Here is a 12787-nt window from a genome sequence, read left to right as displayed (position 1 = left end):
AAATTAATAGACATTAATAGACACATGATCCCAAAGCTAAAGGATATATATTTTTTTCTCCTCAGCCCATGGAACATAATCCAAAATACACCACATCCTAGGGTAAAAATCAAACATCACCAGAATTAAAGGAATAGAAATTATAATTTGTATCTTCTCAGACTGCAAGGCAATAAAGTTGGAACTCAACTCCAACAAAAACGTTCATTCCCACAAAAAGTCATAGAAATTACAAAACCTTATGCTAAATGAGAGTTGGGTTCAGGAGGAAATAAAAGAGGAATTATTAAATACCTCAAACATAACAACAATGAACTTACAAGTTACCAAAACCTGTGGGAGACAGCAAAAGCAATCTTAAGAGAAAAACTTATTGCAGTAGATGCCTAAATTCAAAAAACAGAGACAGCATAAGCAAATTCAAACCATCTTATGGAATTGGAAAAAGAAGAACAATCTAATCACAAACCTGGCAGAAGAAAAGAAATAACTAAAATTAAAGCAGAGATTAATGAAATTGAAAATAAAAGAATCATTCAGAAAATTAACAAAACAAAATGTTGGGGTTTTTTTAAAAGTAAAAAAAAAATCAATAAAACTTTGGCCATATTAACTAGAAACAGACAAGTAAATTTCTAATTATCTCAATCAGAAATGATGGGGAGGGGGAGACAAGATGGCTGACTAAAGCCAGCTTTCCACAGAGGCTCCCATCCAGAAGGAGAGTTAAAAAACAAAAATTTAGCAAGTAACCTGGTAAATTTGAGCTGCACCAAGAGAGAAGGTTGAAGAATGCACATCAACCCCACTGAGGTGAGTTGCGACCACAAGGATACAAACAAAAGGTACGAAATCCATCACCAAGTGGACAGGAGTCCCTTCCCCCATCAGAATGGCTCGGAGTGCCCCACAAACAAACAGGCAGAGTTCAAAGGTCCTCCCACTACACTCCATGGGAGAGATCCTCTAAAAACTGGACCTATGTCCCCTAATAGGATGCCACAGCGTTCTCCTGCCAGGCATAAAACTGTATATATTCTCTACCTGCAACTCTGAGCTCCCAGCACTCCCCTCCACTCTCACTCTGAGGTCTGGAGTCCTGTCCCCCAGAAGTCCAGATTCTTGGGTGATTTCTCGAGGGGTGTGGACAAAGCCTAAACTGGAGCTGGTCAGTGCTGACTCTGGGGCACAGGAGTGAGGAGAGAATGGTCGGCTGACAGGGAACCACACCAGAGTAGCAGTTCCCTGAGGCACAGAGCAGCAGCCGTCTTTTAGCAACAATATGGCTCACTCCCGGATATTCTGAAGGGACACCCACTGTCTCCCTGGGCAACCAGAGGAGGCCGGAAACCACCATAAAGAGATCTGGGCTGTAAACGCAGGCCCCATGAGTAAAGGATTTGCCTGAGGTGGTACTAACCTGGGTAGAGAACAGGGACTAGAAATGCACTCACAGACCCCAGAAGTTCCCAGGGTGGGGCTGATCCAGAGGCCCGCTTTACTGAGCCTAAGATGCACCTGGCCCTCAGGGGATTGATAGCCTATAGACAAAGGAAGGCAGCAGGATAGAACTGACAGGTAAACGAATACAAACCTGCAGGAGCAAAGACAGGGCCTGAGGCACAGACTCTGGAAACTCAAAACAGCTTCTCGCCTGCAGGGGAATTTAGCAGGAACAGAAACAAAGCCCTGCAAAGTTGTTCTGTTCTGTTCTGTCAGTAACATCAATCAGGGGCGGGACTGGAACTGAGTGAACACACCCCAGCCTTCATCAAGTGCCCAAGGTTGTCAGGCCTCACCTCCTCCTGCTAGGAAGAGGCAGAGCACAGCAGCCTAGCTGAACAGAAATAGATTTCCTTGTGATTCAGACAGGTGCAAACCCCTGGAGTATCTGTTCACTATAGGCAACTGGGTCAGCCAATGCAGGGCTATCAGTGACTGGGTGTGACAGAGGTACAAGGTGGGGAAGGAGGCATCAACCTTCCCAGCCTGATCTATTTGCTGGGTGGCTCCTCCTGAATCCACACAGAACTGGAACAAGCCATATCAGAGTAGTCACCAGACCCCTGTGATCCAGTTCCCAGAGACTTCTTAAATGCCCCACCCGAGACAGGTGCTGACTGAGACAATTGATTTGGACCTTTTGAACTGAGCCAATTGCCTGAGGACTATTCAGGTGGTGCCCTGGGTGTGTGGTTGTAGGAAGGTTTGATTTTCCTTTTCCAATTTTTGCCTGTGGTAGGTGGGGTGACTTAATTGGGTATTTCTCCACAGCTGAGACTTCAACCCAGAGTAACTATTTCACTAGGGTTGAACAGAAACAAGCTAAAAACAAGACAGAACCACTTAGCCCCACCACACAAAACAGGGCCCCAGTTTCTCAGGCCATAGCACTGTATGGGTTCTCGACAAAGCTCCAGGGGAAAAATCAAAGGGTGTAAAAACAATCATGGGGCGGAATCAGCGGGAAAACTCTGGTAACATGAATAACCAGAATAGAACAACCCCCTCCCCCCCAAGGAAAGATATGGCAGATGTAACTGAAGATCCCATTCATAAACAACTGGCCGAGATGTCAGAAATCAAATTCAGAATTTGGATTGCAAACAAGATTAATAAAGTGGAGGAAAATTTGGAATTAGAAATTCAGGCAGCAATTCAAAAGTTGGAATTAGGAATTCAAGGAGAAATTCAAAAGTTGTCTCAAGAATTTAACAAATTTAAAGACAAAACCACCAAAGATTTTGACGCACTGAAGCAAGAATTTGCAGCCCTGACAGATCTGAAAAACACAGTAGAATCCCTCGCTAGCAAAGTACAGCAAGCAGAAGAAAGGATTTCTGACATTGAAGACAAAGCCTTTGAACGCAAACAAACTCTCAAAGAGGAAGAGAAATGGAGAGCAAAAATGGATCATTCTCTCAGAGTACTCTGAGATAATTTGAAGAATGCTCATATCCGCCTCATTGGAATCCCTGAATCCGATGAAGTGGCCTTGCTAGGCACAGAGGCCCTTCTCCATGAAATTATGTCATGCCTAGAGATTCTGAAATTCAGATAGCAGACAGTTTCATAACCCCAGCATGACTCAATCCCAATAAGACATCTCCCAGGCATATAATAATTAACTTCACTAAAGTTAATATGAAGGAGAAAATTCTCAAAGCAGCCAGAAGAAAGAAAACCATTACCTACGAAGGGAAGAATATTAGAATGACTGCAGATCACTCTACTGAAACTTTTCAAGCCAGAAGAGGGTGGTCATTGGCTTTTAATCTCCTAAAGCAAAATAACTTTCAACCCTGGATCCTGTATCCAGCTAAACTGAGTTTCATTCATGATGGAGAAATTAAATACTTTAATGACATGCATATGTTGAAGAAATTTGCCATAATCAAACCAGCTCTTCAGGATATTCTCAGACCTATCCTCCATAATGACCAACCCAATCCTCTACCAGAAAAGTAAACTAACTCAGAAACTTTTGATCAAACTCCAACTTCCACACTGGTGAAAGGATTAAAAATGTCCACTTTGAAAAACTCGATACCCAAAATTCCACCAGACTTATCAATATTCTCCATTAATGTGAACGGCTTAAACTGTCCTCCAAAGAGGCATAGGTTAGCTGACTGGATACAAAAACTCAAGCCAGATATTTGTTGCATACAAGAGTCACATCTTACCTTAAAAGACAAATATAGACTCAGGGTGAAAAAATGGTCATCCACATTTCAGGCAAATGGTAATCAGAAAAAAGCAAGTGTTGCAATTTTATTTGCAGATACAATAGGCTTTAAACCAACAAAAGTAAGGAAGGATAAGAATGGTCACTTCATATTTGTTAAGGGTAATACTCAATATGATGAGATTTCAATTATGAATATCTATGCACTCAACCAGAATGCACCTCAATTTATAAGAGAAACTCTAACCGACCTGAGCAACTTGATTTCCTCCAGCTCCACAATAGTCGGAGATTTCAACATGACTTTGGCAGTGTTGGATAGATCCTCCAATAAGAAGCTGAGCAAAGAAATTTTAGATTTAAACCTAACCATACAACATTTGGATTTACCAGACATCTACAGAACATTTCGTCCCCCAAAAACTGACTACACATACTTCTCATCGGCACATGAAACATACTACAAAATCGATCACATCTTAGGTCACAAGTCTAACCTCAGTAAATTTAAAGGAATAAAAATTATTCCTTGCATCTTCTCAGACCACCATGGAATAAAACTTGAGCTCAGTAACAACAGGAATCTGCATACACATACAGAAACAGGGAAATTAAATAACCTTATGCTGAATGATAGCTGGGTCAGAGATGAAATTAAGAAGGAAATTGCCAAATTTTTGGAACAAAATGACAATGAAGACACAAGTTATCAGAGCCTCTGGGATACCGCAAAGGCAGTCCTAAGAGGGAAATTTATAGCACTGCAAGCCTTCCTCAAGAGAACGGAAAGGGAGGCAGTTAACAACTTAATGGGACATCCCAAGCAACTGGAAAAGGAAGAATATTCCAAACCCAAACCCAGTAGAAGAAAAGAAATAACCAAAATTAGAGCAGAATTAAATGAAATTGAAAACAAAAGAATTACACAACAGATCAATAAATCAAAAAGTTGGTTTTTGGAAAAGGTCAATAAAATAGATAAACCTTTGACCAACCTATTCAGGAAAAAAAATAGTAAAATCTCTAATCTCATCCATCAGTAATAATTAAGACAAAATAACAACAGACTCCCCAGAAATTCAAAAAGTCCTTAATGAATATTACAGGAAAAGTTATTCTCAGAAATATGAAAATCTGAAGGAAATTCACCAATACTTGGAAGCATGTCACCTTCCAAGACTTAGCCAGAATCAAGTGGAAATGTTGAACAGACCCATATCAAGTTCAGAAATAGCATCAACCATACAAAACCTCCCTAAAAAGAAAAGCCCAGGACCAGATGGTTTCACGTCAGAATTCTACCAAACCTTTAAAGAGGAATTAGTACCTATATTACTCAACCTGTTCCAAAGGGTAGAAAAAGAAGGAAGACTATCCAACATGTTCTATGAAGCAAACATTACCCTGGTCCCCAAACCAGGAAAAGACCCAACAAGAAAAGAAAATTATAGACCAATATCACTAATGAATATAGATGCACAAATATTCAACAAGATCTCAACAAACAGAATCCAGCAAGACATCAAACAAATTATACATCATGACCAAGTTAGTTTTATCCCAGGGTCTCAAGGCTGGTTCAATATCTGTAAATCTATAAGTATAATTCAGCACATAAACAAATTAAAAAACAAAGACCATATGATTCTCTCAATTGATGCAGAAAAAGCTTTTGATAATATACAGCATCCCTTCATGATCAGAACACTCAAGAAAATTGGTATAGAAGGGACATTTCTTAAACAGATGGAGGCCATCTACAGCAAATTCACAGCCAATATCATATTGAATGGAGTTAAATTGAAATCATTTCCACTCAGATCAGGAACCAGACAAGGCTGCCCAGTGTCTCCACTGCTCTTTAACATTGTAATGGAAATTTTAGCCACCACAATTAGGGAAGAAAAGGCGATCAAGGGTATCCATATAGGGTCAGAAGAGATTAAGCTTTCACTTTTCTCAGATGATATGATTTTATATCTGGAAAACATCAGGGATTCTACTACAAAACTCTTAGAAGTGATCAAGGAATACAGCTGTTTCTCAGGTTACAAAATCAACATTCATAAATCAGTAGCCTTTATATATATACCAACAATAGTCAAGCTGAAAAAACAGTTAAGGACTCTATTCCATTCACAGTAGTGCCAAAGAAGATGAAATATTTGGGAGTTTATCTAACAAAGGACGTGAAAAATCTGTATAAAGAGAACTATGGGTGTGTTCTTGGGAGAGTGAGGGTGACAAGACCAGTTATGCCCATAAGGAACGTCAGATGGACGAACGTCTTCCCTTCTCTTAACCTTAGTTTCTTCCTCCCTAAAGTGAGCATGCCAGACACCACAACTCCCAGGCTGGGGATCGGACAACAGTGTTCCGCAAAGCTGCCAGCTGGGTGGTTACCTGGACTGTGCTAGCTCTGAGCCTGTGAGCCAGCCCAATACCACTTGGGGCAGTGGCGGCGATGCGGCCGGAACCCAGGCTCCGTGGCTCCCGCCCGCCCGGGCCTCTGCAGTTGGAGCGCAGGTGGAAGTGCGGGCTGCAGCACCAGTGAACCTAGCCAGGAAAATGCAGACTCCTCTGACCATTCCTGTGCCTGTGCTCCGGCTCCCCCAGGGCCCTGATGGCTCGATCCGTGGCTTTGCCCCTGATGGACGCAGGGCCCCCTTAAATCCCAAGATTCCTGAAATCCAGGAGTGTCCCATAGTTCAAGAATCTCTGGAATCCCAGGAACAGCAGGCCCGAGCTATCCTTCGAGAGCGCTACCTCCGCAGCCTGCTGGCCATGGTGGGTCATCAGGTGAGCTTCACGTTGCACAAGGGTGTGCATGTGGCTGCCCACTTTGGAGCTACCGACCTGGACGTAGCCAACTTCCATGTGTCACAGCTGCAGACTCCCATAGGTGTGCAAGCTGAGGCGCTGCTCCGATGTAGTGACATTATTTCATACACCTTCAAGCCATAAAGATTATTATTGTGTTCACCTGTCTGCCTGAAGATCCTAGGCCTCTAAATATTCCTGCGCCAGGAACTTTGGGCCTCTTAGAGTTCCCCAGAATTTTGAGCCAAGCAACTTTGGATTCCTGAGACCTCAAGGAACTAGTCAGCAAAAATCTATGACCCTGAGAATTCTAGATCCCGTTGAAAGGAATGCTCTACCTCTCAGAACTCCGAACTCTACAGAAACATGGGCCTGATGCCATTTCCTGAAGACTGGGAGTCTGGGGTTTGCAGGTGGAAGAATAAGGGAAGGCAAATTGCAGAGACATTGCTTATTGAGGAGATTGCAAAGTCCAGCCCCCTGAATATACTCCCCAATGCCCCCCTCCTGCTAAAGAATCAATTATCCCAGGAAAAAAAAAAAAGAGAGAGAGAGAACTATGAAACTCTAAGAAAAGAAAGAGCTGAAGATGTTAACAAATGGAAAAACATACCTTGCTCATGGCTGGGAAGAATCAACATTGTTAAAATGTCCATACTACCCAAAGCAATATACAAATATAATGCAATCCCTATTAAAGCTCAACTGTCATACTTTAAAGATCTTGAAAAAATAATACTTCATTTTATATGGAATCAGAAAAAAACCTCAAATAGCCAAGACATTACTCAGAAATAAAAACAAAGCAGGAGGAATCATGCTACCAGACCTCAGACTATACTACAAATCGATAGTGATCAAAACAGTATGTTACTGGCACAAAAACAGAGAAGTAGATGTCTGGAACAGAATAGAGAACCAAGAGATGAATCCAGCTACTTACCATTATCTGATCTTTGACAAGCCAATTAAAAACATTCAGTGGGGGAAAAGATTCCCTATTTAACAAATGGTGCTGGGTGAACTGGCTGGCAACCTATAGAAGACTGAATCTGGACCCACACCTTTCACCATTAACTAAGATAGACTCTCACTGGATTACAGAATTAAACTTAAGACATGAAACTATAAAAATACTAGAATAAAGTGCAGGGAAAACTCTTGAAGAAATCGGTCTGGGTGAGTATTTTATGAGGAGGACCCCCTGGACAATTGAAACAGCTTCAAAAATACACTACTGGGACCTGATCAAACTAAAAAGCTTCTGCACAGCCAAGAACACAGTAAGTAAAGCAAACAAACAGCCCTCAGAATGGGAGAAGATATTTGCAGGTTATGTCTCTGACAAAGGTTTAATAACCAGAATCCACAGAGAATTCAAACACATTAGCAAGAAAAGAACAAGGGATCCCATCGCAGGCTGGGCAAGGGATTTGAAGAGAAACTTCTCTGAAGAAGACAGGCATGCAGCCTACAGACATATAAAAAAATGCTCATCATCTTTAATCATCAGAGAAATGCAAATCAAAACTACTTTGAGATATCATCTAACTTCAGTAAGATTAGCCTATATTACAAAATCCCAAGACCAGAGATGTTGGTGTGGTTGTGGAGAAAAGGGAACACTTCTACACTGCTGGTGGGAATGCAAATTAATACATTCCTTTTGGAAAGATATATGGAGAACACTTAGTGATCTAAAAATAGATTTGCCATTCAATCCTATAATTTCTCTACTAGGCATATACTCAGAAGACCAAAAATCACATCATAACAAAGATATTTGTACCAGAATGTTTATTGCAGCCCTATTCATAATTGCTAAGTCATGGAAAAAGCCCAAGTGCCCATCAATCCACGAATGGGTTAATAAATTGTGGTATATGTACACCATGGAATATTATGCAGCCTTAAAGAAAGATGGAGACTTTACCCGTTTCATGTTTACATGGATGGAGCTGGAACTTATTCTTCTTACTAAAGTATCTCAAGAATGGAAGAAAAAGTATCCAATGTACTCAGCCCTACTATGAAACTAATTTATGGCTTTCACATGAAAGCTATAACCCAGTTGCAGCTGGGGGGGAAGGCGGAAAGGGTGGGGAGGGAGGGGGGAAGTGGGCAGAGGGAGGGAGATTGGTGGGATTACATCTGCAGTGCATCTTACAAGGGTATACGTGAAACTTAGTAAACGTGGAATGTAAATGTCTTAGCACAATAACTAAGAAAATGCCAGGAAGGCTATGTTAACCAGTGTGATGAAAATGTGTCAGTCTATGAAACCAGTGTATGGTGCCCCATGATCACATTAATGTACACAGCTATGATTTAATGAAAATGAAAATTTCTCCAAGAATATACAAAAAAAAGAAATGATAAGGGGAAAATAACAACAGATGCCACAGAGATACATAAGATCATCTCTGAGTACTACAAGAAGTTCTGTTCCCAGAAATTTGACAATGTGAAGGAAATGGATCAATACCTGGAATTGTACCCTCTTCCTAAGCTTACCCAATAAGAAATAGATCTCCTTAACATACCAATTTCAAGCACTGAGATCAAAGAAACTATAAAAATTCTCCCAACAAAAAAATGCCTGGTCCAGTTGGCTTCACACCAAAATACTGTCAAACTGTCAAAGAAGAGCTTATACCCATGCTGCAGAAATTATTCTGAAATATTGAGAAGGAAGGAATCTTCCCCAACACATTCTATAAAGCAAATATTACCTTGATACCAAAACCAGGAAAAGAGCCACCTAAAATGGAGAACTTCAGACCAATTTCACTAATGAATATACATGCAAAAATTCTCAATAAAATCCTAGCCAATAGATTACAGCTGCACATTAAGAAACTCATTCATCATAATCAAGTGGATTTCATCCCAGGGATGCAAGGTTGGTTTAACATACACAAGTCCATAAATGTAACACACCATATCAACAGAAACAATAACAAAGATCAAATGATCCTCTCGATAGATGCAGAAAAGGCATTCAATAAAATTCAGTATCCGTTTCTAATTAGAACACTTGAGAATATAGACATAGGTGGCACATTTCTTAAACTGATCAAAGCCATCTCCAACAAACCCACGGCTAATATTATACTGAATGGAGTAAAACTGAAAGCTTTTCCACATAGAACTAGAACCAGACCAGGTTCTTATCTATTGCACTACTATTCAACATCATGCTGGAAGTTTTACCCAATACAATCAAGCAAGAGAAGGAAATTAAGGGTATCAAATGAGGGCAGAGGAGGTTAAACTCTTGCTCTTTGCTGATGATAATACTTAGAGATACCCAAAGACTCAACTACAAGACTCCTGGAGGTGATCAAAAAATACAGTGATGTCTCAGTATATAAAATCAATGTCCACAAGTCAGTAGCCTTTGTATATGTCAATAACAGTCAAGTTCAGAAGCTATTCAAGAACACAATTCCCTTCACAGTACCTTCAAAAAAAATGAAATACCTAGGAATACACCTAAGAAAAGAGGCAAAGGATCTCTACAAAGAGAATTATGGAACCCTAAGAAAAGAAGTAGCAGAAGATATTATCAAATGGGAGATAATGCTCATGGCTGGGAAGAGTCAACATTGTTAAAATGTCTATACTTCCCAAAGCAATCTACAGATTCAATGTAATTCTCACAAAAAATACCAATATCATATTTTCAAGATTTGGAAAAAAAAGTTCTTCATTTTGTATGGAACCAGAAAAAGCCCTGTACAGCCAAGGCAATTCTTAGTAATAAAAACAAAGCCATGGGCATCATCCTACCAGATTTTAGGGTATGTTACAATGGCATAGTGATCAAAACAGCATGGTATTTGCACAAAAATAGAGACACTGACATTTGGAATCAAATAGGAAACAATGAGATGAAACTAACATCTTACACCCACTTGATCTTTGATAAACCAAAGAAGAACATATACTGGGGGAAAGAATGCCTATTCAATAAATGATGCTGAGAGAACTGGATAACCACATGTAAAAGACTGAAATTGGACCCTCCATTTCACCACTTCTAAAGATTAATTCAAGATGGATAAAAGATTTAAATCTAAGGCATGAAACAATAAAAATCCTCAAAGAAAAATGGGGAAAACCCTTGAAAATTTCGGCCTGGGGAAAAATTCTATGAAGACTTATGTGGCAATTGCAACAACAACAAAAATAAACAAATGGGACTTAATTAAACTGAAAAACTTCTGTACAGCTAAGGAGACAACAACCAAAGCACATAGATAACCTTCAGAATGGGAAAACATATTTACATATTATGAGTCATACAAAAGCTTGATACCTAAGATCTATAGAGAACTCAAATTAATCAACAAGAAAAGACCCAACAATCCCATATATCATTGGGCAAGAGACATGAATAGAACCTTCCCTGAAGAAGACAGACAAATGGCTAACAAATATATGTAAAAATGCTTATCGTCCCTAATCATCAGTGAAATGCAAATCAAAACCACCCTGAGATATCACCTAACCCCACTGAGAATGGCCCACATCAAAAAGTCTCAAAACTGAACATGCTGGCATGGATGTGGAGAGAAGGAAATACTTTTCTCCACTAGGGAGTACTGGTAGGACTGCAAACAAATACAACCGTTTTGGAAGGAAGTATGGAAAATCCTGAAAGAACTCAAATTAGACCTCCTATTTGATCCTGCAATCCCATTATTAGGCATCTACCCAGAAGAAAATAAAATCATTTTATCATAAGGACTTTTGCACTAGACTGTTTATGGCAGCCCAATTTACCATCACCAAAATGTGGAAACAGCCTAAATGCCCCCCAACCCAGAAATGGATTAATAAACTTTGATATATGTATACCATGGAATACTATTCAGCCATTAAAAAGATGGAGATTTTACATCCTTTGTATTAACCTGGATGGAGGTGGAACACATTCTTCTTAGTAAAGCATCAAAAGAATAGAGAAACAAGAATCCAGTGTACTCCATTCTAATGTGAAGGCAGCAGATGAGCTAATACAATGTGGGGAGGGAGAGAAATGAGAGAGTGGGGAGACGGGATGAGAGTGGGGTATGGGAGTCTCATGGGGGTATGGCACACCTCTTGGTAGTGCAACACAGTTATAAGGGGGACTGTACCTAACAGTAACTAATTCTTTGTGCCCTCAATGAATCCCAAACAATAAAAAAAAAAAAAAGAATGATCTCCAGTTCCATCCAGGGTACACGTGTTAGAGATGTGCTAACAACACCTCTAGAATCAATTAAGGAAAATTAGCTCGGTAAAGATGTTGTCACAGTGTAAAAGCAGGTGGTCTTACAGTGGTTCTCAACCTTCCTAATGCCAGCAACCCTTTAACCTGACCCACAGGTTGAGAACCACTGGACGTAAAGACACTACTAGTTTATATATCTGAGAAGAAACTATTAACCCAAAATTTCGTTATGTTTCCAAGATTTAAATATAAACATATACACTCACTCACACACTCACTCATATGCATCTTTCATGTAGCTTGACTGAGGCTACAAAGAGATTTTTGACCTTTATCAGAATTGGCATAGCCAGGAATAAAAGCCTAGATCCCTCTGACAGCAGAGACAAACTCCTTACTTCCATACTAGACAGTTAAACTACTTTCTTTATAGTCCCTGCTTCTGAAAACATGCAAATTGTCCTCAAAATGAGTTGGACATTTGAAAACGACACATAGATAGATGATTTTTTATTTCCTTGTCTAATCTCCTCTATCTATAAGCAATTTGAGAGCAGCAACCAGTCTCCCATACCATTTCAGCCAGTGACTGGCACATTATGCAATACGTATTTATTAAGTGAATGAGTTAGTTTAAACTAATGAGTCTGAATGAATAAAAGAACAAAAAAGAATGGAAATAAGAAAAAGGAAACTTCGTTCACCTGCTTTCAGAATTATTCACCTAAGGTCTGTTTCAACAATCCTATTCATTTAATGAATTTCAAGTAAGTGGTGAATGAATGATCCCCCAATATGGCTAAGGTATAGTTAATATATCACTTGTACATAGGTCATTCAAACCATTCCTATAAAACAGACAGAGCTAGAATGCTGCAAGCAGAGCAGGCATCTTAGAAAGCATGCTGTCCCACTGAGGAGCAATCCCAAACAATCCTGATACCAGGTCCACTGGTTCTTGTGCTAATTTTCTTTTCCATTATGAAAGAAAATACAACATTGGTTCTAAGAATCACTAGGAAGTGAGTGGTGAGATCTGAACACCCACATACGATCCA

The 12787-nt window shown here is 39.8% G+C and overlaps 1 protein-coding gene across 1 annotated transcript; it reads left to right on the top strand.

Moving 5' to 3' along the window:
* The first annotated feature begins 6256 nt into the window (after positions 1-6256).
* On the top strand, positions 6257-6698 carry LOC128589132 (gem-associated protein 7-like). The gene has a single exon (XM_053596059.1). It carries the CDS (start codon positions 6257-6259, stop codon positions 6650-6652), a length of 396 nt encoding a protein of 131 aa, XP_053452034.1. The 3' UTR covers positions 6653-6698.
* Positions 6699-12787: the final 6089 nt, after the last annotated feature.

This window comes from Nycticebus coucang, chromosome 6 (assembly GCF_027406575.1).
Source record: "Nycticebus coucang isolate mNycCou1 chromosome 6, mNycCou1.pri, whole genome shotgun sequence".
In the NCBI taxonomy this organism is placed as follows: Eukaryota; Metazoa; Chordata; class Mammalia; order Primates; family Lorisidae; genus Nycticebus; species Nycticebus coucang.
The sequence above is the reverse complement of the archived record's forward strand: the minus strand, read 5'-3'. Positions and strand labels throughout refer to the sequence as shown.